This window comes from Zalophus californianus, chromosome 4 (genome assembly GCF_009762305.2).
Source record: "Zalophus californianus isolate mZalCal1 chromosome 4, mZalCal1.pri.v2, whole genome shotgun sequence".
Taxonomy (NCBI): domain Eukaryota; kingdom Metazoa; phylum Chordata; class Mammalia; order Carnivora; family Otariidae; genus Zalophus; species Zalophus californianus.
Genome location: NC_045598.1, coordinates 12153826 through 12181305, shown reverse-complemented (window position 1 = coordinate 12181305; position 27480 = coordinate 12153826). Strand labels below are relative to the sequence as shown.

At 51.9% G+C, this 27480-nt stretch overlaps 1 protein-coding gene and 1 long non-coding RNA gene across 4 annotated transcripts in view; one reads left to right on the top strand and one right to left on the bottom strand.

The window, feature by feature from the left end:
- Positions 1-21607, top strand: part of PADI2 (peptidyl arginine deiminase 2) — a 39430-nt gene extending 17823 nt beyond the window's left edge. For both annotated transcript variants that reach the window (XM_027625645.2, XM_027625655.2), the window contains exons 5-16: positions 2360-2477; positions 3110-3235; positions 7478-7656; positions 9397-9500; positions 10573-10684; positions 11066-11173; positions 13750-13901; positions 15795-15939; positions 16679-16772; positions 18671-18756; positions 19585-19713; positions 20356-21607. In XM_027625645.2, the coding sequence (XP_027481446.1) occupies positions 2360-2477; positions 3110-3235; positions 7478-7656; positions 9397-9500; positions 10573-10684; positions 11066-11173; positions 13750-13901; positions 15795-15939; positions 16679-16772; positions 18671-18756; positions 19585-19713; positions 20356-20589 (1587 nt within the window). In that variant the 3' untranslated portion in view covers positions 20590-21607. The remainder of the gene's footprint in view (positions 1-2359; positions 2478-3109; positions 3236-7477; positions 7657-9396; positions 9501-10572; positions 10685-11065; positions 11174-13749; positions 13902-15794; positions 15940-16678; positions 16773-18670; positions 18757-19584; positions 19714-20355) is intronic.
- On the bottom strand, positions 451-21742 carry LOC113939487. 2 transcript variants are annotated; one of them, XR_003525261.1, is made up of 4 exons: positions 21606-21742; positions 20131-20228; positions 5537-5600; positions 451-1372 (listed from the first exon to the last, which is right to left on the bottom strand). It is a non-coding gene; the product is annotated as an uncharacterized LOC113939487 (long non-coding RNA). The 2 variants fall into 2 exon arrangements; XR_003525260.1 differs by lacking the exon at positions 5537-5600.
- Between the last annotated feature and the right edge of the window lie 5738 nt (positions 21743-27480).

Here is a 27480-nt window from a genome sequence, read left to right as displayed (position 1 = left end):
GCTCTCCTTTTATAGATAAGGAGACTGAGGCCCACAGAGGAACCAAGCGCCTTATAGCAACAGCTGCAAATCACCTTCCCCAGCCGGATCCCCCATCCACAGGATGGGACACCCAGTTCACAGAGCTGTTGGAAAACGTCCTGCCACAGAGGAGGCGTTTGCTCTTATTACTTTGCCTTTTTTTTAATGTTTTTTTTTAATAATTTTGTATTGTTATGTTCATCACCATACATTACATCATTCGTTTTTGATGTAGTGTTCCGTGATTCATTGTTTGTGCATGACACCCAGTGCTCCATGCAGAACGTGCCCTCTTTAATACCCATCACCAGGCTGACCCATCCCCCCACCCCCCTCCCCTCTAGAACCCTCAGTTTGTTTCTCAGAGTCCATCGTCTCTCATGGTTCGTCTCCCCCTCTGACTTACTCCCCTTCATTCTTCCCCTCCTGCTATCGTCTTCTTCTTCTTTTTTTTTTTTAATGTTAAAACTGAATGAGGGGGACCATCGGAAGCAGAAGACCGCATGAATCATTCTCAGTTTGAGGCATGTTATTTTTAAGGGTGCACCCACACCCCTTCTCTTGTTTTATTCATTCATTCATCATTGCTTCATCGGTTTATCTACTCATTAATTTATTCCCTCTTCTGCATTTCACACTCCCATTTTGCTCCCCTACAAAGGACGATTCTAATGGGTTTAGTGTTCCTTTCTGTTATCACGGTTCTTGCAAAACACGCAGTGTGGTTGGTGCGCATGTATCTTTAGCTTGCGTAGACAGCGTTGTGTTCTCTGTCTCAATCTGCTGTGCACGTTGCCCTCCAGGCAGGTTTTAAGCTCCAATGGTTTTGCTCTGTGTACATGCAGAGTTGCTTCTGTGTTCCATTTTCTGGCCTTCTATATCACTTACATTGGTTGTTGCCACCGGCTTATGTTACTTTCATAAAACAACCTAAACCTTGTTTTAAATGACATGTAGATGGATACTTGAAAAAGTTACATGAACACAGCCCAGAGAGAAGCCTGGGTCCTAGCAGCCAGCCCCGGACTCTCTGTACCAGGGACGTGGGGCCTCAGACCTGCTGGGGAGCCCCTTCTCCCCGGCTCCTCCGTGGGACTCTGCCTTCTGGAGGCCGCCAGCTGCAAGGAGACACTGAGTCTGCGTCCGTGGCCAAGCCACATGACGGTAGACTCCACGGAGGCCTCAGCGGCACCCAGCCTCCCCCGAGCAGCTCTGCAGCCTTGGTGAAGTCACACAATCCCTGTGGGCCTGGACTTTCTCAGACTCTATCTGGGCCTGTGAAGTTTCATATGTTCTTTCTACTTGTCCCATACGTATTTGTTGATATTCCAGAACTGGTCAGGCCCTGGGGCTGCAGAAGGAAAGAGAGGAAGTCAGCTGCTGCCCTCAAGGAGCCCACGGTCCAGGGCGGGGGCGGGGGGCCCACATTAAACAGAGTGACATGGGTGACCATCTCATCACAATTGTCCCAAGTTCGCCCCCAAAAAGAACATGTACAGTGACCTAAATGTAACCCCAGGGCAGCCGCTCAGGGCTGGAGACTCAGAAAGGCTTCCAGGAAGAAGGGACGGTCATGCTGTGACCACAGGAGGAGTGGGGTTGGCCAGGTGAGGGAAGACCGGACTGCGCTGGGAGCACGGGACCTGTGAGGGCAGAGATCTGGGAATCTGCTTGGGGGGGAGCAGAGCGAGCCAGCTGGTGGGGGGGACGGATGGAGGGAGAGCGGGCCAGTCTTACCCGGCCTTGCAGCCTGCAGTCAGGGATTGGGGCTTTATCCTAAGTCAACAGGGAGCCCCAGACAGGGCTTAAAGCAGGAAAGCAACATGATCTGGTTGGAGCTCATTCTATTATGGCCCTGGCTGCAGCAGAGAAAGTGGATCGCCTTGCAGGTCCCATTTGGAGCACTCAGCATGTCTGGAAACAGCTGGGTGTCCGTCCATCCAGGCGTCTCCCCCCGATCCCCTCTGGGGACTCCAGAGCCTGTTGTAGAATGCGTGCCTGCTCATTCCTCTGGCCGCCCTCCGTCGCCCTGCCCCCCACCCCTTCCAGGCACAGGCACACCAGGCTTGAGGTTCATAAATGCCCAGTTTTCCAATCTCTGTGTCCCTCTCTGCCCCCATCCCCCTCCTGAGCTCGTCTCTGGTGCCTACACTGAGCCTCTCTGGGCATCAGATATGGGGTTCACATTTGCCAAGTCACCCCTGCCCCGATGCTTGGTGGCTGCTCTTTGTTCTCATCCTGGGGCTGTCTCTTCGGTGTCCTGTGGGGTCTGCAGCGGAGCTGGGAATCAGCCAGAAGGTAGCCAAGAAGGCGCTGACCCCTCTCCCTGACATTGCAGGCATCCTGGACCTGGGGCCCTGAGGGTCAGGGGGCCATCCTGCTGGTGAACTGTGACCGAGACACGCCCTGGCTGCCCAAGGAGGACTTGAATGATGAGAAGGTCTACAGCAAGGAAGGTGCCAGCAGGACCCACCTTTAGGGTGGGGGGCGGGGAGGAGCAATGGAAACACGCCTGCTCCACCGTGGGCTGGGCCAAGACTGAGGCAGGAGTGATCCTCCATCTCCTGGGGATGGTGGACTCAAATATCCACTCTTGGGGCACCTGGGTGGCTCAGTCAGTTAAGCATCCAACTCTTGATTTTGGCTCAGGTCATGATCTCGGGGTTGTGAGATCAAGGCCTGTGTCAGGCTCTTCGCTGGGTGTGGAGCTTGCTTAAGAGTCTCTCCCTCTCCCTCTCCCTCTGCACATACCTGCTCTGCTCTCTCTCTCTCAAAAAAAAAAAAAAATCTACTCTTGCTAAAATGCAGAAGATAAAACTACTAATGCAGTTCAATTGGAACCATGGTTTTAGAACAGGAATCACACGTACACAAACACATAGGGAAAGGACTGGAAGGAAATTCCCAAAAAATTACAGGAGGTCATGGTGTCAGAGAAGACAATCAGTTTTTATGCTTTTCTACAGTTCCCACAATACATATGTGTGGGGTTTTCTGTCCCGATTGGAAAAGTAACGATTATTCCTGAGCCCACGTTGCAGCTGCATGTCTCTTAATTCTAACCTCCTCTGCATCCCCCCTTCCTCAGACCTCAAGGACATGTCCCAGATGATCCTGCGGACCAAAGGCCCTGACCGCCTCCCTGCCGGCTACGAGATAGTTCTCTACATTTCCATGGCCGACTCGGACAAAGTGGGCGTGTTCTACGTGGAGAGTGAGTGACCCCAGTGCAGCCCTTCTGGAAGTTTCTATCTATTCGGTGCCCACTGAGCTAACCTCCCCGGGGTCCAGTTCTGCCCTCCACGTTCCCCAGAGTCCCCCCTCAGCAGCTATGAACCCTGCAGGTGCAGGTGACTGGAGAGGGCCAGGACGTACCACTTAGTAACAGTCACTGGGAACACTGTTGTCCCTTGAAGTCAGGAGGCCCCAGGGACAGGCCTTTCCTCCCTCAAAGGAGTTGGTAGTGACTTGAGTTTATGTGCAACCCAGAGCTCCTTCTTCCCCCATGAAGCAGGGGAGGAAGGGCTTTTGAGGTCTACATAAATACGTGTTGAGCCTCCTCCATGCCAGGTGCTGTTCTCAGAGCTGGGGTCCCCTGCAGTGAACTCTGCGATCACACCCCACCCGGGGAGAGGTGATGGTCTGGGGAGGGACACATGATAAGGAGCACAATGGGAGAAAATGACACCCACCAAGTACGAGGGACTTTCAGGGGCAGAGGCGAGGTATCACTGGCCCTGGGCGGTCCGGAAAGGCCTCTCTGAGCAGGTGACGTTTGACCTGAGGCCCAAATCCACAGTGAGAAGGAACCAGCCATTGATGAGCTGAGGGAAGAGTGTTCAAAGCAGAGGGAACAGCACGCACAAAGCAGAGAGGAGTGGACCAGCTTGGAATGTTAGAGGAGCAAAAGGGAGAGATGAGAGGTGGGGGATGTGTTGGAGTCAAGGTCAGCGAGCTGGGCAGGGGCCAGGGCATGCAGAGCGGGCTTGGATTTTATTCTGAGAGCAGTGGAAAGCCATTAGAGGGTTTTAAGCAAGAGACTGTCAAGATCTGATTTATGTATTAAAAAGTTCTCTCAGCAAAATAGTTAGCTTTGCAATTTGCCATGATGAGGGGTGGGGCTTCCCCTGTGCGCCCAGCTGTCTGGGGGGCCCAGGATCTCTGGCATCCCTCTGGGGCCCGCCTCTAGAAAGGCCCGCTAGAACCAGGACAGTCGCCGTGAGGAGCTGGCCATGGGGGCCCCGGACCCTCACCACAGGGAGTGATTTAGCCCAGACGGCAGTGGACAGCTACCACCCAAGGCCAGTCCTCCTGATCCACCCTGGGCGCTGGCAGTGACCTCCCACAGGCTGGAATGTCCCCAGTGTCAGGCAGGCTCTGCTGCCCCAGGGGGCCGGAGCTGTTGACATTTATCCCGTCCAGCCCAAGGTAACCTCGGTGGATGGGGCTGCCGGCAGGGCAGGCGGGAGTGGTACATCAGAACCTCTACCTGCTCCTCTCGACTGTGGCATTGAACTGGGACATGCAACGTGTTGCTGATAGTGACACCTGGATGTTTTCTAGAGGGTTCTGTTCATTAATGGGAGTGGATTGCCCTCCGGCCCCGTAATCGCCCCTCACTTATTGCTTTGGCTGGGATTATTCTGATAATTATGAATTATAATCCTTGCAAAAGACAGAAGTCCCCCATGCCGTTAAGAAGACACAGGTGTCTGAGTGTCAGCCTCAGATTCTGCCCCAGGATCCCAAAGTCGGGGCCTGACCTCTTCCTATAACAAGACAGTGACCAGCTTGTCCCAGTTTCCCCAGGACCTCCCTGGTTTTCACGCTGAAAATCCCTCATCCTGGGAAAACCCTCAGTCCCAGGCAAACCAGGATGGTTGGTCACACCATCAAGGAGTCTCCTTGGGAAGTGGAATGGCTCCAAGGCGACCAGAAGGGTTATGCCAAACCATACCACGTGCCGGCCAGTAGGGCCAATGCCTGGGGCCAAGGAGAGGTCAGGGTGGCTTGGCAGGCACAGCTCGGGGCATGTGGGCCGCTCAGTAGAAGGGCATTGCTGGCTCCTGCAGGGAGAGCTGGCCACCGAGCTGGGGGCAGGGGAAGGAGGCTGCTTGGGACAATGGCTGCATTGTTCCCACCACGGAATCAATCCGCCTTGAGCCCAAGCACCAGAAAGAGAGACACATGTAAATCGCAGGCCACAAGAGGGAGAAAATTACATGCAGAAGCGCAAGAACATGTTCTTCCACCTGACCCAGCTTCCTGGCCAGACCCCTTCCCTCCCCAGGCCCGGGCGGAATGCCTGGCTGCCCGGAGTCCTGGGGAAGCTTTGGAGCTCTCTGCAAAGACAAGTCAGCTTCTAAGCCTGAGATCTCTCCCCTGAGCTTCAGCTCAAGTGTAGCCTGAATGCCTGGAAGAGAACTTTTTAATTATGCAGATCCATCTGGATTTATGTAGCGATTAGGATCTCCTGAGGGTGCACCCTGTTGTTTCTGAGTGAGAAGGACTTTACCTTCTGTGTCAGCTCCTTGGCACATCCAGGGTCTCAGTCTGTCTGCCTCATTTCTTGGGCCCATCTAAGGGAAGGTGAGGTGAGGTATTATTTCTTTGCCTTCTGTTCATTAGCCATTCAACACAAAGGCCGTAAGTTTCATAAGTTTTGCAGAAAGGGACATGCCAGCTCATTCAGGGGCTCTCGTAATACTGATACCTACAGGTCCCAGCTGTGTTAATGAGGGTTACCCATGGTTACCGGGGTTCCCTAAGTTACTGATGCTGTGTCATTTTATCTTGCAATGACCTTGTGGCCTAGGTGTTATTATCCCCCATTTAACAAACACGTAAACTGAGGCTCGGGAAGGTTAAGTGAATTCCCTGAGGTTTTGCTGCTTGTAAAGCCAGAACAGTATTGGAACCCAGGTCTCTCTGACTCTGGAAGTCATAACCACTAAGGTAAAGTGCCCTCAACAAGACATATAACCAGGGTCTAGTTGAGCACATTGTCCTTCATGAGGAGCTGTCCCGAGCCTGGGCTTCGGAGGTTCCTCTAATTTGCCAGTTTTAATCATGTACCCTATTTGTACGAGGACTGATCCGCGGGTGACAAGTCATTAACTGTTACCATTGTTGTTGACAATAAGTACTAAGCTGAGCCTGATTCTGCCCTTCCAGCTCTGCAGGGCATAAAGAAACTCCTTCTGGAACTGCATACTGTCCTCCTTCCATGCCTTTTGGCAATGCAAGTATCTCCTCTCCTCACTGCATCCCACCTCTGCCACACCGAAGGGCATCTCAGAGTCTCCCTTCCTCTGCTCACATGCTCCCCACCTTGCCTGCCTTTCCCCCCACTCCCCACCCCAGGAACCTGCCCGTAGCTCTCTCCCATGTTACACACTTCCCACATCGGCATTATCTTATCATCGGCCGAGCACTGCTCTTGGACAGAAATATCTATGGACATTTCTATCCACCACCACCCCCCCAGAGGTTGCCCGTGCTGGGAACAGAGTAGTAATTCTGCTCTGGCCTGAAAATTCTCCCATAGGGAGTAGCGTGGAAGCTATGGGTTCATTAGGTAGAGGTTTATTAAACACGACCTGTGCGACTTTGGCACTGGGCCCGGCCAGGCCTGTCTCTGCCCTCAGGTGACAGTCTCTCAGGGCCAACAATTAATCACTGAGCTCATACCCACTCAGAAGGGCTGTGACGGGCAAGGATGGGGGCTACAGAAGCACCACACAGAGTCCCTGGCTTGGTTTCTGGGCGTCATTCCCAGAAGGGACCCAAATCAAGGCCTGGAAGGAAAGGAAATATTCCCAGAGGAGGGAACAGCACTGGAAAGGGTTGGGGGACCGCAGTGGGGCAGATACCCTGGGGAAACCTGCCTTTCCTCCCAGCCACGAGATGGTACAGCCAGAGACCATGCACGGGGCTATATGCCAATGTGGCTTCCATTATACGGACGGGAATTTGGGGTATAAATGGGCACCTTGGTGTTTTGTGTATGAAAGGGGAGGGGAGCTTGAGTTTCAGAATTGCACATGAATTTGAGCCCCAGCTTGGCCACTTGCTGGCTCCACGACCTCAGCAAGTCATTTCTCCTTTCTGAGAATCGGTTTCCTCATCTGCAAAGCAGGAACGTAATATCTTTCCTCAACACCACTCGGTGCTCCGTCCTCACTTGCTATCATTTCACCCGTGCCATCCCTGGGCGTTAGCCCATTTTATAGATGAGGAAGCCAGAAACTAGAGAGGTGGTCTGGTTTCACTGTGCCACATGGCGAGCACACAGCAGTGCTGGGATGATGACCGGGCCATGGCCCTTCTGGTGGCATTTTCTGCTTGTGCTTTTCTCCCTGTGTCTAGAGGACAAGCTACTCGACCATCTTGTCCCCCGCCCCACTGACACCCCCTGGCAGGGGCGGGGGTCTGACGTGGGCCCTTCTCCCTCCAGACCCGTTTTTCGGCCAGCGTTACATCCACATCCTGGGCCGGCGGAAGCTCTACCACGTGGTCAAGTACAAAGGCGGCTCCGCGGAGCTGTTGTTCTTTGTCGAAGGCCTGCGTTTTCCCGACGAGGGCTTCCCAGGCCTGGTCTCCATCCACGTCAGCCTGCTGGAGTACATGGCCGAGGTGAGAGCTCCCAGGCCTTCCAGAGGGCCACTCTCAGGGGTCCCCACAATGCTCCACTCCCCTCAAAGCATGGGGGGGAGGCCAAGATTGGAGACCCAGCTGCTCCGCATCGAGCACATGCACCTGTCTGCCAGGCTCCTCTGGGCTATGCTCTAGGGATCCTCCTGTTTGCTGCATCTACTCCCCAGGATTCCCTGTGGGTGAGGTTTTCTGGCATCCTCACATTTGTGCCCTGGTCTGCCCTCCTCCCTGCAGCAGTGTGGGCCTAGTTCTAAGGCACAGATCCCCAGTGGTTAGTGCAGGGAGCATACTAGCCCACACACGTGAGATTTATCGACTACTTATATGCCCTGCTTTTCCCTCCCCGGACGGACCCTTCACCCTAACTGCGGGTTATACCAACTCTGACTACAGGCTGAACCCCAAATCTCAGCCCCAAGTAATGCCCCCAGCCCTACGGCCAGACATCTCACTCACCATTGTTCTTGGTTTGGGAAACTGGACAGGAAGGAGAGCGCCTGCCCCTCTAGAGGAGAAGCCCCCCTCACTTAGAGTGTGTCCTGCTGACAAGGACCTCTCGTCACAAAGACTGCAGCCCCATACTCCCACCTCTCAAGCCCACCCCACTTTGCTCAGATATAGGGAGGGACTTGGCTGCCCTCCCCGACACAGGGTCCCCTCCCCATTGTCACTTTCAGAGTACTTTGGAGGCAGGACACAGTGGGCTCTGCAGAAGGTGAGGCTGAATCGGGCTTAGATTTATGAGAACAGGCTCTGGAGTCAGACTGCCCAGTTTCAAGCCCAGGAGACATTGGGCAGGTGAATTTACTCCCTGTGCCTCAGTTTCCCCATCTGTAAGACAAACGGCAGAAGTTTCTGCTTCCTGGGGTGGTTGTGAGCATCCAAACTTGTAAGAACTCATCCACAAAGAGCCCTCAAGTCCGTCAGAAGAAGAGAGATAGAAAAGGCAGCATTAACAGGATGGGACAGGGGGAGGGCTTCTGCTCCCACCTGTGCCTGGAGTAGCCTGGCCATCAGGGCCTCAGACTGGCCCCTCCAGCAGGCACCGACAGAGACTCACAAAGCAGACCCAGGCAGGAAAGGCCAGCTAGACCCCTAGGCCCACCTGCCCCCATGGTCTCTGCCAAGGGCAGGTGCCCATTTCCTGTAGCTGTTCAAAGCCAACTACACAAAGGAACCCCGGAATCCACTCATTTTCCCTCAGGTTCCAGGCAAGCTTCCTGAACCTTTCCTTAAAGAACAATCTGGACATAGCAAAATTCCCCCAAGCAACATTAAAATGCTCACCTATAGAAAAGGGCAAGGTGCCCAAAGCAGAGACAGAAGGTGCAGGGCTGGCCCGGCCATCTCGCGGGCCGGTTTCAGGAAGGGGACTTTGATGGGGCAAGATCCGATAGTGGTTAAGAGTATGGGGGCAGCCGCCTGACCACCTGGGTTTAAATCCAGGCTCTCCACCTTACTAACCACGTGAAACAGGTCTGTGACTAGAGGTCTGTGACTCAGTTTCCCTACCTATAAAACATGGATTATAATACTATCTACCCCCTGGGGTTGCTGCAAAGCAGAAATGAAATGGCAGGTGTGGCACTACCCCAGGGCCTAGCATACCACAAGTGCTCAATAAATGTAGTATGGTTATCGGTTTCACCCACTTTCGAAAGCAGGCATGAAAGGTACCCTGACCAGACTTTCTGATCCCCTCCACTCTCCCATGCCCAGGAGATTCCCCTGACGCCCATCTTCACGGACACCGTGATATTCCGGATTGCTCCGTGGATCATGACCCCCAACATCTTGCCTCCCATATCAGTGTTCGTGTGCTGGTAAGCAATGGCCAGGGCTCAGGGAGACAGCATAGCAGAGTGGTTAAGGCTGGGGCTTCAGGGGCAGACAGACCTGAGTTCAGAGCCTGGCTCTGTCACTTACCACCTGTGTGACCTCGAGCAACTCACTTGACCTCTCTGTGCCTCTGCTTCTCTGAAATGCTGACATCACAGAGTCACCGTGGGCATTAAATGAAGCAGGCAAAGTATTAATTCAAGGTCCTGGCACAATTTGTGCTTTAAAAATAATAGCTATCATTCCTGGGGCACCTGGGTGGCTCAGTTGGTTAAGCGTCTGTCTTCAGCTCAGGTCATGATCCCAGGGTCCTGGGATTGAGCCCCACATCAGGCTCCCTGCTCGGCGGGAAGCCTGCTTCTCCCTCTCCCACTCCCCCTGCTGTGTTCCTGCTCTCACTATCTTTCTCTCTCTGTCAATTAAACAAATAAATAAAATCTTTAAAAGAAATAGCTATCATTCCTTTTCTCATTCTTGGCCCACACCATCTGGTTGGGAACCTCCTATGCAATGGATGTTCAGTTCAGCTCATTTTATGCAGCTCTTCTTTCTTCTTTCTTCTTTCTTCTTTCTTCTTTCTTTTCTTTCTTCTTTCTCCTCCTCCTCCTCCTCCTCCTCCTCCTCCTCCTCCTCCTCCTCCTCCTCCTTCTCCTTCTCCTTCTCCCCTATTATGTGCTAGACAGCTGCAGCAAGATGAGGAACAAGGGAAAGGAGTCCCTGCAGGTGCATGCTGGCCATGACAAGTGGGACCCTGAGGCCCTGGGCCAATCCCTTGCCTCTGGGCTAGACACAGCTCTCCAAAAATCTGGGTGGGTGGGAGGAAGAGTCCCCCTTCTTGTTTTATGTGTTCGTGACGTTAGCAAACACCATGAGTGGAGGAGCTTGCTTGGCCTTGGCTCCAGCAGCCTTCACAAAGGCTGACTATGAACACATTTGTGGCCTCATCTGCCCAGCACAACCCAGAGGTGAAAGCTGCTTGTTGCCACCTCAGTTGGACTGGCCCTCGTCCCTCCTCACCCTTCCTCCTGGCCTCCCTCTCTTTCCTGAAATTCTCAGCATGAAGGACAATTACTTGTTCCTGAAAGAGGTGAAGAACCTGGTTGAGAAAACCAACTGTGAACTGAAGGTCTGCTTCCAGTATGTAAACCGAGGTGACCGCTGGATCCAGGTGAGGCACCGCGGGCTGAGAGGGATGTGCCCCATGGCTCAGGCAAGAAGAATTGGCCCAACATCAGTGCCCTGGCACCCAGCAGCTCCATGTATGGGAATTCTGCTGTCGGCTCATACGTGTACATGTGCACAGAGAAAAATGTATAAGGCAGTTCACTGCAGCATTGCTTCTTGAAGTAGCAAAAGGCTGTCCCCCAAGAGAGACTGGATAATGTTATTGATTATGTTTTAAGAAATGGGGTTGATAGGAGTACAAACATGCTCGGAGCATGCAGAAACTATTTGAAGAAGGCTATGTAAGGAGCCCCTGCCATCGCTTGCTCGTGAGGAGAACTAGGGAGGCTGGCTCGTCTGATGGCTCTCCTTGGTGTCCCCACAGGATGAAGTTGAGTTTGGCTACATAGAGGCCCCCCACAAAGGCTTCCCTGTGGTCCTGGACTCCCCCCGAGATGGAAACCTGAAGGACTTCCCAGTGAAGCAGCTTCTGGTGAGATGCTGAGGGCCACCTTGGGGTGGGGGGGGTAGGGGAAATGATCCTGGGGACTCTTACAGGACAGAGTGGGCAGGAGACCTGGGAGCATTAACAAGTTAGTCTGTTGCCCAGAGCCTCCATCTTCTCATCTGCCGAATGGGTCAGTTGGGATAGTGACCTCCATGGTCCTTTCCTTGGAGACCTTTCTCATAGGAAAGTGTGACCACTCCCCAGGGCCTGGCACACCACAAGTGCTCAATAAATGCACTATTGTTATCAGTATCACTCACTTTGGAAGGCAGGAGCGAAAAGCACCCTGACAAGACTTCTCGATCCCTTGGATAAAAAAATTTACTCATAGGAGAGTTTTCTCGTAGGAAATGGGAACTATGGGAAAGAGACAGCTCCCGCCCCTGCCCCTGCCCCACCCCCAACTTGCAGAAAAATCAGTTTCAAAGAGGAAAATTATAGTTAAGCAGCTGTCGAAAATCATGGTTCCAACTTCAAAGCTCACTGAAGCTGTGGTTTTCAGTCTGTGTGTGTTTTTAAAAACAATCCGACCCCCTGATTCTAGAGGCCATTACCACTCCCACTGATGCCCGTAACAACTGGTGCAGTGAGGGCAGAAGAACCCAAACCTGCCTCTTTTATCCTCACCTTCCACCTTGAACAGGGAGGGGAGGCTCAGAGCACAAAGCAGAGACTGGGATAGGTCAGGGGCTTTTCCCAAGGTCACGTGCAGGGCAACCTCTGCTTGAGTTGGAGACATTCATAGGCTCACATCTACTTCCTGAGAACCTTCCCTACCCTAGAGCCCTCACCACAGGGAGACGGTGGTAGAGCCTGGCCTTGCATCTTGTTCTACCCCTTGACCTTGGGCAAGCTGCTTAACCTCCTCAAGCCTCAGTTTGCTCATCTGTAAATGGGGATGGAAATGGTATTCCACTCACAGGATCATTGTGAAGATTGAAGGCACCTAGAAGGCGTCCCGCTGCACCTAATACAATGATCATTATTAGCCGCCATTACAGTTGTCATGCCACAGCCCTGGACATTGTCCTCGGTGAGGACTGTCCGCTTCTTCCCACACTGTGAAGGGTAGAGTCAAACTGGCCCCCAGCAGCGGTTGCCGCAGGCCTGAGAACCAAGGCCTCCCAGCTCCTGTTCTCACGTTCTTCCCAGGTCACCACCTGCCTTCAGTGTTCCAGGCTGGCCTGGTGCCAAGGTCCCGGGCTGCATTGTTTCTGGGGGCCTGGGCCAAGCCCGGCTTTGTGCTATGTGCCTGCCTGCCTGTGTGATGCCCGAAAGCCCAGCTGCCCCAGCTTCCAGCAAATCACACCTTGCCATGTGGGGCTCCCAGGCGAGAAAGCGCTAGGCTGCAGCCATCCATGCCACTGGGCACGGCTGTCCCTTGAGTCTCTCCGCTGGGCTAGAATAAGCCACATCTTCCCACCTCAGGGGATTTTTTAACAAGAATTTTTGTCAGACAAGCTTAGTTCCAGCCCCAGTGCAAGTTCCCAAGCAAGCGCCCTACTTTTTCACCAAAAAATCCTGAAAGGAACCTTAAAATTCAGGGGTCCCTGGGGTTATATTGTGTGCCAACTCTAGTTTTTTGGAGCTCTGTTCTAAGAAGGATTCTGAGGCTCTCTGTGGGCTCAGTGAACAAATACGGGTGGTTGGGAATGGGTGGGGATGGTCTATATGTTACATATCTGCCATTCCTGCGTGTATTGGTCAGCTTTTACTAGGTACAGCTGCAGTAACAAACAACCCCCAAAACTTAGTGACTGACAACAACAAAGGTCCATTTCTTGCTTGCACTCTGTGTTGGCGGTTGGTTGGTTGTCGGCAGCCCTCGTTCCTCATGCCTTCCCCATTCTAGAGCCCAGGCTGCAGGAACAGCCCCAGCCTGAGAAACGCCATTCTCCTAGCACAAGGAGAAGAGAACAATTTGGCAGACATACACAGAGGATCTTATGGCTTCTGCTCTAAACTGGCATGCGTCACTTCTGCTCACATTTCACTGGTCAAAGCTAGTCACATGACCGAGTCCAACACTGGGTGGGGAATTCTATTCCTTCCACTGGGAGATGCCACATACCAGCGATGGCTCAGGATGCAAAATCCTCTTCCTGGGAAGACGGTAGCAAGTCTCTGGGAACAAGGATACAATCTACCGCCTTCCCTCTGGTACTGAATCCAACACCTCTTTTACAGATGAGGAAACTGAGGGTCAGATAAATAGAGACGAGCAGGGATGTCAACAGCACAAAATGAGAACTAGCCCTGAAGTCACCCAAACGTCTCTGTGTCTAGAAGCAGAGGCACATGCAGAGACCCAGTGCACACACACACTAATCCACACTTATATACGGTCATGTAGGCCTACCCTCACACCAACCTGCCCACAAACTCAGCCTCCCCATGCCTTGCCCCCTGCTCTTCAGTGGGAATAAGAAGACCCCTAGAAACCAAGTGCCCACAGGGCCAGACCAAAGGTGGTGAAAGAGTAGTCATCAGTGGGTGGCTGAGCTGGGGCTAAGGACCTCTGGCTACAGGAGACTAATGATGGGTGTGTGCCCTCTGCCCAGGGCCCAGATTTTGGCTACGTGACCCGGGAGCCCCTCTTTGAGCCTGTCACCAGCCTTGATTCCTTTGGGAACCTGGAGGTCAGTCCACCAGTGACTGTGAATGGCAAGACATACCCCCTGGGCCGGATCCTCATCGGGAGCAGCTTTCCTCTGTAAGAGAGGCCTGGGTGGTGCTGGGGGAAATGGGGGTGGAGAAGTTACTCTTTCTCTTTAGGAATGGCCTGGGTTGCTCACACATGGAGCGATTGGCTGGGAAAATGAACCCCTTCCGTGACTCTGAAAAGATACAGACACTCTTAGAAATAAAACCAAGTTAGCCTTTATATCTTAGTATGACTTAGGTTCTAATATAAAACTAAATAAATAGCTCTTCCCAAAATGGGAGGGTATATAATGAGATTTAAACCAGGTAGGGAAGGGAGGAAGGAATCCATAGAAGGTAACCAAAAGAGGCTGAGTGGGAGGGTACCATCAAGTCCTTGGGGTGGCCCATACACAAAAGAGGGCTCAGAAGACATGGCCCTGCCCCAAAGCATGAGTTCCTGGCTCCCTGGCCTGTCCACAATACCATCACCCCTCCCCAGGTGACCCTCTTCCCAATGAAAAGGCAGATTCTTCCTTGGTCAGGACAGTCACTGGAAGAGTGAGTACTATGGGTCCTCATTTCACAAAAGGGCTGCCAGCAACCTGCATACATGGGATCAGCCAGGATTTGGGCACCAAGTCCCTCTGAGCCACATGGGATGCTCTACCTTCTGGGGGGAGGCCACTAGCCAGGCAGTGCCCGTTTGCCCACCTCCTCTCCTTCCTCTACTCAAGAGCCACTCATCCATTCATCAGGTATTTCCCATGCCCCAGCCAAGTGCCAAGCCCAGTGCTAGCCATGGCATTCCAAACCTGAAACCCAGCCCCCGCCTTCAAGGAGACAGTGGAGATCACAGACATGAAACAGCAGGGAGTGGGGAGGGAGGACCATATACAGTGATAGAAAGAATGATAGGGAGCCAGGGAAACCCAAAGAGGGGTTCTTAACCCCTTTGGGGAGTCCAGGGAGGGCTCCTTGGAGATAAATATTTATAGAGGGCCTTCTCTCTGCCAGGCACTGTCCTAGGCTCTAGTGATAAATCAGTGAGCCAAGCAGACAAAGACCCAGCTCTTGGGAAATTTTCAATTAAGGTGGGAGGAGTACAGGAAATCAACATGAAAGCCAGCAAATGAGACCTTTCTGGATGCTAATAAGTTGCAATGAAGAAGGTAAAATAGGGGTACATGGTAAAGAATGAGGGGGCAGGTGCACTTCAGCTTTTGTGGTTTTAAGGAAATGACTTGGGAATCGAAGCTTGAATGAGAAGGGAGCAGCCATGGAAGATCAGAAGGAAAGAGCATTTCAAATAGAAGGAGCAGGGAGGGCAAAGCCTTGAGGGGCTAACAGACTTAGGAAGTAGAACAAAGAGGAAGGGAGGGAGAGGAGGTAGCAGATCCAGGCAGGGGCCAAATCGGAGAGGAATTTGTTGGCCACTGGGAGGGCCTTGAGTAATAGTCTAAAGGTACTAGGGAGATCAAAGACCTCAGAGAGTCTAAAATTCAGGAAGGGCTTCCTGGAGGAGGTGTCGCTTGAACTGATTAAAGATGGAAGTTAAGTAGAAGTTAATGTAACAAAGAGGCACATGGGCTAGGGCAGATTTTGGAACCATGCCTGTGCCTTAGCCTCCTCCAGCAGTCCAGGAGGACCCCTGAGCACAGAAGCTGGTCTCTTTATATCCACTGACACCCTCAGGAGCTGAAAGGGCTGAAGGCTGGGCTCCATGGCCTTCACAGAGGCCATGGCTCCAGCTAACGCCTCCTTTTCTCCCCTTGGGCTCAGATGCCTTCCTGCGGTACCAGGGTCTCTCAACCCCGTGGCTCAGGCTCCTTCCCGTGACTTTTGCTGATGCCACCCTGGATACAGGCTGGGTTGCAGAGGCTGAGCTCCTGTAGGCCCTCTGGTGAGGCAGGCACAGTGGGAAAGCATCTGAAAAGCTGCCTCCTCTCCACCCCTGCGCCAGGTCCGGCGGTCGGAGGATGACTAAGGTGGTGCGGGACTTCCTGCAGGCCCAGCAGGTGCAGGCGCCTGTGGAGCTCTACTCGGATTGGCTGACCGTGGGCCACGTGGACGAGTTCATGACCTTCGTCCCCATCCCGGGCACAAAGGTGAGCTGGCCCCTGAGGCTAGAGTGATTAGGATGATGGAGAATCCATGTAATACCAGCTCTTGTCAGCTGGGGGCAGGGTCTACAGGTAGGGGACTGCATAGAGGAAGAAGGAAGTAGGCTCAAGTTGGTTTGCCTGTTGTCGCTGTGGCGGGTAAATATTTAACCCAATATACCAAAGTATTAGCATTTCAACATGTAATCAATGTAAAAATATTAATGAGAGATTTTATGTTCTTTGATTCATACCAAGTCTTCAAAATCTGGTGTGCATTTTACTCTTCACCACACATCTCAATTCAGATTAGCCACAATTCAAGAGTCCAATAATCACGGGGCTGGTGGCTACTGTATTTGCCGTGATGCTCTACAGAGCTCTGGGGTACGGGTCTGGGGCTTTTTCACTTTCTGAAGTGAAAGGAATGGCTGCAACGTCATACCCTAGAAATGTCGCACAAATGGCCCATCCTCCTGGGAGACACACTTCCACCCTGTCCAAAGCCCATTTGGACTCTGAGCTTTGACGCGATGGCATTGCTGAGGTGAAGGAATTTCTATAGCAGGAAGGGTGAGAAATACTCCCCCGAAGCAGAGAAAACCCTGCCAGGCCGCCTTTGGCCCTTGGCACGGGGAGACCTGAGACAAGAGGCAGACAGGGCTCCGAGTCCCCAGGGACTCCCTTGTGCTCCCTGGCCCCTTCCGCTCTGCTGACACTGTCCCTTCTGGACATCCTCTCGCAGGAATTCCGGATGCTCATGGCCAGCACCTCAGCCTGCTACAAGCTCTTTCGAGAGAAGCAGAGGGAGGGCCATGGGGAGGCCATCATGTTCAAAGGTGGGTGCCCACGGAACCTTGGCAGGGAGTAGGGAGCTGAGCCCCCAGGGAGATACTCAGGAGGATGGGGCAGGTGATCGCTTTGCCCCTGGGCATCCAGCTCCCCTTCCCTGGGCGTCTGGCCTGCTCCAGGCTGTGAGGTCACCATGGTGGGAAGGAGCCCTGGCCTCTAGTGACCCTCACTGTGGTCAGCGAGACCCTCGAGCCACCCACTGCTCCTTATTATCGTCAGCAGTGCCAAATGCTTCTTCAGGCCCTGGCGTCTACTTTAAATGGCACCAGGCCCAAAAGAGAGTTAACTGACATGCGATCTGTATACGAGGAGCTTGAAAAGGAGATAGAGAAAAACGTACACAATGCAATTTAGGGACGGGAAGAAAAGTGAGAGTAGATAGACATGATCTGGAGTCAGACCTCATCACCGTCAGTCCCAGAGTGAGAAATTACCCGCTTCATGTAGATATCCCCTTACTTGGGGCAGCTGCTGATGGGGATTAGCTGTGTGCTCTTAAATTAATCATGGAAAGAGGGAAAGCTGATCAGGTGGAGACAGTGAGCCAGGTTGGAGAGGCCATGACAATTTCTTCCTTCCATGTTTTTCTTACATTACTTTGTGTCACTTTTCAGGTTGGTATCTCCAATCTGCCCACTCCCAAAAGTCGTGTTACTAGGGCTGGTTGATACATTATATACATCACTGCCCACCAGATCCGAAGGCAGTGTTCCTGATAGTGACTGGTATCTAGAGCGGACAAGGCCAGTTTAAGCCCTCTGTCCTTTTTTGATTCCCCACCAATGGGAAATTTTTTCCTTGGATTGGCAGGCACGAGTCTGGATTTTCTGGAGACTTCTTTATATATTCATCATACCCTAAAGCTACCCATAGGATATAGAAACCGTTATCTTTGTACAGATGGGTCCAAGTGGGGTGTGGAGATGGTGCAGGAACAGGGCGTGACAGCCCCAATCTCTTTGCCACGGACAAGCTGCGAGACTGGGAAGTGCAATGGACCAGGAAACTCTTCTCAGATCAGGCCAAATAGAAGGAGAAGGAGGAGAAGAAGAAGAAAGAAGAAGAGGAAGAGGAAGAAGAAGAAGAAGAAGAAGAAGAAGAAGAAGGGAGAGGGGGAGGAGGGGGAGGGGGAGGAGAAGTTAGAGGAGGAAGAGGGGGAGGGGGAGGAGAAGGGGAGGAGGAAGAAGAAGAGGAGGAAGAGGAAGAAGAAGAATTATTATTAACAGCTTAGGCTCTGAAATCAGACTGTCTGGTCTGCATGCGGGCTCTGCCACTAGCTATAAGACCTTGGACAAGTCATTTACCTTCTCTGTGCCTCCATTTCCCCATCTTTAATGCTAGCAGGTACCTCATTGAAATGCGGGAAAGATTCCTGAGTTAATCCCTGTAAAACATCTAGAAGAGTGCCTGTCACACAGTAGATGCTCAATGAGTGTCAGGTATCACTAATCAAACCAAAATCCATGTGTGAACTAGGAGGTAGATGCAGGCAGCGCGACCAGGGCAGGGGCCGAGCATGAGGCAGGTCTGGAAAACAGAAGGGTGACCTCTGGGTATCTGCTTTCACCACCCTCACCCTGATCAGCTGCTTATCCTTAGAAGTAGGCTCCAGGTAGGAGACCCAGATACCTACTTGTGCCACCCCACCCTCTGGACAGAAAGAGAGCAAGGCACCACCCCCTCGTCCCTGGTCCAAGCAACATGGTCACCCTGGCAGAGGGTCCTGGGTTCCCGGGGGCTCCCCTCCTGTGTCCCAGCCTGTCCCAGCTCCATCTCCCTCCTCCCAGCAGTTAGCCCAAAAGCTGGGGGTGGGGGTTGATAGAGGGGAGCACCCTGGCTGGGTACCTGAGGCCAGACTCTCCCTTATGACCTCTGACTTCAACAGGCTTGGGAGGGATGAGCAGCAAGCGAATCACCATCAACAAGATTCTATCCAATGAGAGCCTCGTGCAAGAGAACCAGTACTTCCAGGTGAGGGCGGAGCAGGGGGCCCTGGGAGGGATGGGTTTGTGCCCAGTGACACCACTCACATCCTCACGGCTTCCAGAGGAAAGGACCAACGGCACATGTCAGAGGGAAGGGCCTCCATGAGCATTTGGTCCAGCCTTCCTGCATTGCTCCTGCGCTAAAGCCGGAAGCTAAATGGAGGGACGAAGGCAGGCATGCAGGTCAGCAGAGGCCAGAAGCAGACAGGAAACCAGGGAAGGAAAGCATATCAGACAGTGCCAAAGAGCCAAGAGCTCTGTAAGTCTAGAGCCCGTGACATCTGGGGCCCTTTAAAATATGATGTAGGAGCGCCTGGGTGGCTGAGTCGGTTAAGCATTCGACTCTTGATTTTAGCTCAGGTCTTGATCTCAGGGTCATGATTTCAAGCCCCATATGGGGCTCCATGCCCAGCATGGAGTCTACTTAAAAAACAAATAAATAAATAAAATATGACGCAAGCTCCAGACTGCCCTCTAGAAAAATGCAAGTGTCCATATATGCCCTGGATTTTTATTTATTTTAGGGGGTCAGAGTTCCCAGAAGTTTGCCATGAACGGATCCCACCTTCTGAGTCCCCATCTCATTTCTACCTAAAAGCATGATTTCTGTGCTCTTCTGTCTTCCCTCTCTGTTACCACTGTTACCGGACCTGGTAGGAGGGGCACTGGAGAGGTGACGGGGGGCTAGGTGAGCACTAGAATTCTCCCTGGAGTGCTGGGGCCCAGGGTCTGCTGCTGCAGACAGGAGCAGTGTTGACAAAGTGGCAGGAGTGTCCCCTCACTTGCCTGGCCTCCCTTTTCTCCCCTCACCCAGCGTTGCCTGGACTGGAACCGTGACATCCTCAAGAAGGAGCTGGGGCTGACAGAGCAGGACATCATCGATCTGCCCGCTCTGTTCAAGATGGATGAGGACCGCCAGGCCAGAGCCTACTTCCCAAACATGGTGAGGCACTCTGGGCCCCAAACCTCATCGAGGCCAATCAGGGGCAGCCAGATCCAGAACGACTCCGAAGGACCCCTTGGCTGGGGCTGTTCACTCACGAGGTCCAGGTCCCCGTCCTGGCTGAGCCGCTCTGTGGCCTCGCCCCCCCCCCACCAGGCCCTTCACCCTTCCAGGCTGCATTCCCTCCTAGGGGTGAGATGCTCATCCTAGCTGCCTCCCTGGGGTTCTGGGAAATCCTTTCCCTTAACAGATAGGAAAGTACCTTCTAAGTTAAAAAAAGGCCTTTACGGACAGGAGGGATGTTGTTGTCAATAGAGGAGAGTCTTCTGGGAGACGGAGGGAGATTAGAACACACACACACAGATACACACTTGCATGCACACACCCATTCATACACATATAACCACGTGCTGGTACCTGTACACACATGTGTGCCGAGGTAGGTCCCCTGGTTTTCCACTTCAGCTCTGCCATGTATGAGCTGTTTTGCCCCCTCCGTGCCTCGGTTTCCTCATCTGTAAAATGGGGATGATCACAACACCTACATCACAGGGGAGTTAGGAATGCCCAAGAGCTTAGAACAGAGCCCAGCGGGTAGTAGGTGCTCATTAAATGGGAGCTGTTGCCTCACCCCCATCACAGGTGAACATGATTGTGCTCGACAAGGACCTGGGCATCCCTAAGCCGTTCGGGCCCCAGGTGGAGGAGGTGTGCTGTCTGGAGACGCACGTGCGCTCCCTGCTGGAGCCCCTGGGCCTCTGTTGCACCTTCGTGGATGACATCTCCGCCTACCACAAGTTTCTGGGGGAGGTGCACTGCGGCACTAACGTCCGCAGGAAGCCCTTCTCCTTCAAGTGGTGGCACATGGTGCCCTGAGCTGTGGGGGGCTGTGCTGTGCGGGTCTCAGCCTGTCACTAACCAGGATTGTGGTGGGACCGGCCCTCGTGGTTCTTACAATTGCAAGACACCCTTCAGCAATAATGGTCAGGAAACTTGGGGAGGGGGGGAAGGATGATTATTTCCAGGACCTGGAAATTGCACAGCACACCTGGGGCCACATAGCAAAGTTGCAGGGAGAGAGAGATGGCACAGGCCTGGGGTTCTGCTTTTTGGGGGGGTCAAGGGTGGGGGCCAGGGCTTTTGCGGGCTCCTTCTTTATTGGTGAATTTAAAACATAAAAGCAGGAATGTAAAACTCAGGATGAGGAAAATCAAGGGGCCCAAATGGTCAGCTTTAGAAACCAGCCAAGATTTCTAAAACAAAGGAGCCTGGGGGAGGAGGAAGCCTGGACTTTAATCTAGTCCTGTGGCTGGCAACGTGCTTATTGGAGATAGCTTGCTTTGAAATGGATACCTCAGCAATCAAAGCCCAAATCAGGCACTTGCATTACCAAAAAGAGAAAACACAACGGTCGGGCTTCAGGGGCCTTGGCATGTCTCTCCTCCCTTCCTTCTCCAGACCCCTGGCACCAACCCCCCCCCACAAGAGCTTTCCCCCTGCCTGGCAAGGACTTGACAAGGCCTGGACTGCCCCGCCGCCCCCACCCCCGGAGGCCTCCGGGAAGGGGGTAGGGATTTGGGATATCTGTACTTTGCCATCTCTCAGAAGGACCCCAGCGTCCACCAAAGTCACCTCTGATGAGTCTCAACTTGGTCCTTCCTGAAAATAGCTGTGCATTTGGTTAGTGTCTGTCTAGCCCTGACACGAAAAACAAAGAAACAAAAACTCTGTACCCAAACCATTCCCCAAAGAGTCCTTAGTCTCTTGTCCAAAATTGAAGGAAGGGAGAAGGGAAGAAGGTTCTGGAGGCTCTGGGATCGCCAGCTCCGGCAGCCATGCCCTGAAGGTCAAGGTAGATACCATGGAAAGGGACCCTGGGGCCCCAGACGTACCTTGAACTGCTGTCATCATTTCAAATTCAGCTCCCTTGGGGTGTGCAGGTGGCTGCCTCCAATTATTCATTCCTTCCCAGCCTCTCTCAGATCCCCTTGGCTTTCTCTCTGCCGTGTAGACATCACTGACTAGCTTCCCCATTCCCTGAGGGTCCAATAATTTAGCTTAGAACCTTCCCCAGAAGTGGATTTAATCGGACCTCTCCATTTCCAAGATGCTCCTTATACCTCATCTTTCTGATGGACACAGGCTCTCCCAAATGCTTGGGGGGGGGTCCCCCCAGACCAGCGTCCTTGTACTTGAGAGCGCCGTGGGTGTAGATGCCCGGGCTCAGCCATACCCTTCTCCTGCCTGGTTCTCCATTCCCTGGGCAGTCTCTGGCCCCCCTCCTCGCATGCCTCCACTTCCTATTCCTGATGCCATCCCTCTAAGCAGCTAGATAGGGACTTTTTCACCATCAGCCAGGCTCAGACCTGCCCCCAGGATATGATTAAAGACCCACCTCTTCTCCCCAGACCTTAGACCCAACATCTAAGGACCTGGCCTGGCCCCCAGCCCAACAGCCAGTTCTGGACCAGCTGCTGACCTTAGACACAGACTGTCTCTCCCATGGAAGTTCACCAGCACATTTGCTGAACACCCGCTCATTTACATAACCAGATTAATTCCCTGGCTCCAACCCAAAAGACTCGGTTTCAACTAAAAAAAATTTCCTGGAGGGCCAGCTGATGTCAGGAGAATAAGTGATATTAGAATTCCATTTTGCAGGCTAAAAAGAACCAGTTTATAGCCAATGAGAGGGTTATAAATTTGTATTCTTGGGAGAACAGGATTTTCTTCTTGGGTTATTTCATTTACGTGTTCAGCAAACATTTGTTGTGTGCCTACTAAGTGCCAGGCACAGTGCTGGGTTCTGAGGTATATGGTGGTTAGTAGCACACTGGGCCTGGTCCCTGCCTCCTGGAGCCAGTCAGTTCTCAACATGCACTGTCCACATCCAAATGGCCAGCATTTGCCCTTTTAGTGATGTGCTCTTTAGAAGCGGCAAACCACTATATTCAGGAAATGCCCAGGGCACAGATCTTCCTGCAAATCACTATTTTGGATGAAGGTGGAGGGTTCTTTTTCAACCAGGCCTCCTTTCCCACCCAGCTGGGCCAGTAACATCCGACAGATCAGACCCCAGAGTCTTCAGAAACTGTTGTGCCCCTGACTTTGGGGGCCAAAGCCCCAGATCTCTGCAACCCCAGAGCTGAAAACACCAAGTGCCTATTTGAAAGTGTTTGTTCATCTGAAGACTTAGAGTTTGTCGTGTGTGTGTGTGTGTGTGTGTGTGTGTGTGTGTGTATTAAGTTAATGTGGGGTTTGGGGTTTTCTTTCTTTTTTTTTTTTAGTCCACCTTAAGAGGAAGTGAGCACCTCCCATGTGGAGACAGTGTGTGTTTATAGATTTTTCTAAAACTCTCCCCATCGGTAAGTTGGTAATTTCTGACGGTTCTGGAGCGTCCAGGACTCAGACTCATATTTCCATCTTGCTTGCCCACCCTGCCCTGTGTGACTACCCTCAGCGTGCACACCTCCCCCAGTCCCCGTGGACTCATCGCTCTTCCCCACCCCCCACTTTCTATAAATGTAGGCCTAGGATACAGTTCTGTGTTGCAAAACTCAACTAAGTTCCTGTTTCGATCTTTATTTTGAAATAGTTTGTGTAAGAGAGAAGGGGGGGATGCCATGAAGATGGCAAGAAGCAGGGCACAGTTTCAACTTTCTGGACGAGAGACCATGATGGAGATCGAAAGATGTTTGGGGAAGAGCCTAATTAAATAGCAATAAAATAAACCATCAGAGGGGAAGTCATGTGTTGGTGTGATGTTTGTTGTTGCCTCATCAACACGGCCTGGAGTGAAGCAGGCCAGACAGGGGCACTGTTCTGGTCTTGCAACACCTGCTCTTCTGGACACAAGGTCAGGGCTCAGCAAAGGTATCTCAAGAGTTTGGAATCCCCCACACATTCAGTGGATGTGTATTACATGGCCACCACCCAAGGTCAAGACCAATACCCACAATAAAGTCTGGCTGTGTTTTTCTGGTGGTGTTCCCCAGAAGCAGACCCTGAAGTGAGCAACTGAGAACAACTTATTTATTATTTATTAAGTGAAGGGTACAGGACAGGGAAAGGGAAGAAGCCGAATAAGACTATGACTTGAGGTGTAGCCTCAGCCTGATCACTGGAGAGCTCTGGAGCATAAGTGCAGCTCAGAGTTGTCCCACCTAGAGGCAGAGTTTTGTACACCTGCACCAGCCAGTCATTGGCTATGGGGACTTTGGCTCTCTGAATGGGTAAGGTGGCACCAGTAGCCCATGAGCAATCATCTAAAGAGGATCACAGCTGCAGTTAGCAGCAAAATCACAGGAGCTGGGGAATGGGCTCACAACCAAAAGAGGATCTGGTAGGGCACCAACAGTGTCCACTGCTCTGGATCATATCATGTTCTTATAATATGGAATTGTTACATGTGGACATTTGTGATTTGACCCATGTTATAAAAGTCCATACTGCATAGCCATGGTCTAACAGGATCTTTGTGAACAAACTCTCCAAAGCCCAAAAATAAAGCCACCTAGTTGTTTGCTGAGCCTGGAAGCCACTCCTGAGCTCTTTGGGATGGACCTGGGGGCTTCTTACCCCTCAGCCCCATCTTGGACTTCTGGACTGATGTGTTGGTGAAGCCATCTTAAGAAGAGACTGCAAAATGAAAACCACTAGTTCTCATACTCCCAGACTTAACCCGTGGTCCAGCTCTCTGAGTTCATGCTTCCCTTTTATACCCAACTAAGGTGGCCCAAGCCACAGCAATGACAATCTTCACTAGGGTTTCCCCAACCACCAATTTCTGAGACTCCCCAAGGGATGGTGGTGTGTTAAATCCAGCCTGGTGGTGCTTTCCTATCCTGGCGACTCACCTACACGATGGCTGGAAGTCACCCTGAGACTTCTAGAACAGCACTTTCCAATAGAAATGTAATGCAAGCCACGCATGTAATTTTAAATTTTCTACTTATAGGACATCTTCATTCAGATTAGCCACAAGTGGCTACCACATTTGAAAGCATAGTTCTAGAATCTTCTCTGCCAGGCTGAGCCCAATTATAAGAGTAGGCACATTTCTTAAATCCCCAGTGTCCAGCTAGTCTGACTGCAATGGCTAACAAAAGTTTATTATTATAATACCGAAAAGAGAAGCATAAAATAGACATCAGCCCTCCCCAGCCCCACTGCACAGAGCCTTGCCCCTCCAGAAGGTCCTCTTGCCTGAGTGTAGCTGCTGCCATGTTACCAGAACTGGCCTCTCCCTCAGCAAGGCAAGTACCTTTGGCCATGCCACCTCTGCCCGCTGTCAAGATGAGAACCCCCACCAGCCTCATAGAAAATAGAACAGCCTCGATTCTAGCCTCCTTCCCCTCACTGTCGTCTGGGATACAACTCGAGTCTGCATGTTACTGCGGGATGTTGTCTGCAGGTCCCCAGTGAGTGGAGTTGAAGTCTCCATTATCTCAGACCCTTCATTCCAGATGGGACCTGATCCATACCTCAGCAGAGCCCAAAGCTTGTGGAAGTGGGATCCCTCCCCCCAAAATAAAAGAGCAGCCAGGGATGAATTCTGCCTGCCCAGTGGTATGTATCCAGGATCTTCACCCAAGTGGCATCAGGTCCAGGGGACCGAGAGCAATATTTTTGGTAACTAAATATAGTGAGTGACATCAAATGACAGCACGTGGAATCTCATCCACCAGCTGAACAACCAGAAAAAGGACATGCGCAGGCAGAAAGCTCAGCTCTGCTGCCTTGTCTCCAGGCTGGCTCATGTGAGAAATCTGCCTTTTCACTTGTGCTTCACCTCTGGGCAGCCCAGGCTCCTTTTGAGCCCTGATCTCTGAGAAAACAAAGGTCTGGGCTTCTCGAGCTAGTCTGGAAGCAAAGTGCCAGGTTCAGGTCAAGCCTGCTTGTGCCGCAGCCCCTCATGCTCTATAAGCAAAGGCCCATTTTGTCCGTCATGGGTTTGCTGCCAGATGACTCTTACGGACCAGTCTCTGACCTGCATTCTGGAGCCCTCCTTACATGCTACCCCGCTACTGGAAATGTTATAAGGATTATTCTACTTACCTCCTGCAATTCCTGGCACACAGCACTCGGCAAAGACTTTTTTTTTTTTTTAAGATCTTATTTATTTATTTGAGAGAGACGGAGAAAGCAAACTTGTGGGGAGGAGGAGCAGAGGGAAAGGGACAAGCAGACTCTGAGCTGAGCGCAGAGCTCGACCCAGGCCTCGATCCCACAACCCCGAGATCATGACCTGAGCTGAAATCAAGAGTCGGACGCCTAACAGACTGAGCCACCCAGGCGCCCCAAGCCACCCACGTGCCCCAAATACGCTTTGAATGAAAGAAACGCCTGTTTGGCTAGGCAATGGAAACAGAAAGATCAGCCCAACTAGATGTGAGTTGTTAATAGCCACCATTTCTTACTCACTGACTACGTGCCAGGGACCTGCCAGCTTGAACTATGTGAAAAGCCGTTCTGAAGGTCAAAATGATCAAATAGAGATGATTTCATACGATATTTGACATTCCTCATTGCCTCTGATTCCCCCCCACAGAGCTGTGGGGTTACTATCCCCACTTTACAGATAAGGAAACTGAGGCTCAGGGAGGAAGTGACTTGGCTCAAGTTTCCACAGCAGGAAGTAGCGGAACCAGGATTCCCACCAGGGTGATCTGACTCCAGACCCACCTGCTGAGGCTCTGCTCTGGACTACCCCGTCTGAGAAGCAGCTTCCTAACCTGAGTCCAGTGGGTCATCAGCTCTTTTAGTCATAAATGTTTCCTTTGTGCCAGTCATTTCTTAGTGTGGCCCATTAGAACCTTACAACAAGAATGCCCCACCACCTGCAAGCATATGTCTGGGGATTATAGGATTCCTATAAACCCCTCAAAGGCAACAGAGCCCAGGGTGAAATGACCTGTCCACAATGTAGTGTGTTTTCTCCAGGCTTCAACTCAGAGTAAGATGGCATCTCCAAATGTGAGAAGCAAATTACATTCCTTCATCTGCCATATCCCTTCTTTTTTCCAATTAACTGTTATTGTAAGCATCTATTGTGCATAAAACTAAAGTGATGGTATGATTTCTCATCTAAACCAGAGGGAAAGGGGGCACTACCAATAGTTTCACCCAGATAAGAGGTGAGACTGGAACCACGCTGGGCAAACCAGGGTATCTGTTCTCCCTGGAAACCCCGATGCATGAGACATGATCTCATCCCTCCAGGAACTGATAGCCAAGTCATGGTGACAGACAGGAGACAGACTGATGGTAGGCACTTGACAAATATTTGCTGTATGGAGAAGTGAAAAAGGTACAAAGAGCCTTAGAATCACACACACACACACACACACACACACACACACACACACACACACACACAATTTTTTCCAGCTGGGAGAGTGACCAAGGGTGGTCCTGGTGTTCATTTAGGCGAGGATGAGCATCGAATGAGTGTAGGAATGGATGGCTGGTCAGAGAAGGGGGGCTGCCAAGCTGAGCAGAGATACAAGGGGACATAAATGTGTGCCCTATTTCAGAAATGGGGACCCTCTGAAGATTGAGGATAGCTGCAGCCACGTGTTCAATCCTGCATTTTAGAAAGAGGACAGTAACATAAATATTTTTTACCGCTCTTAAACTAATAGGAAAATAATTTTTAAGAAACTACCTGAAGAATGATCAAACCATGGTACATGCCTACACTTAAACATTTGGCCGCACATAGATGAAATAAATCTATGAGTACTGACATGGAAAGAGCTCCAAAAC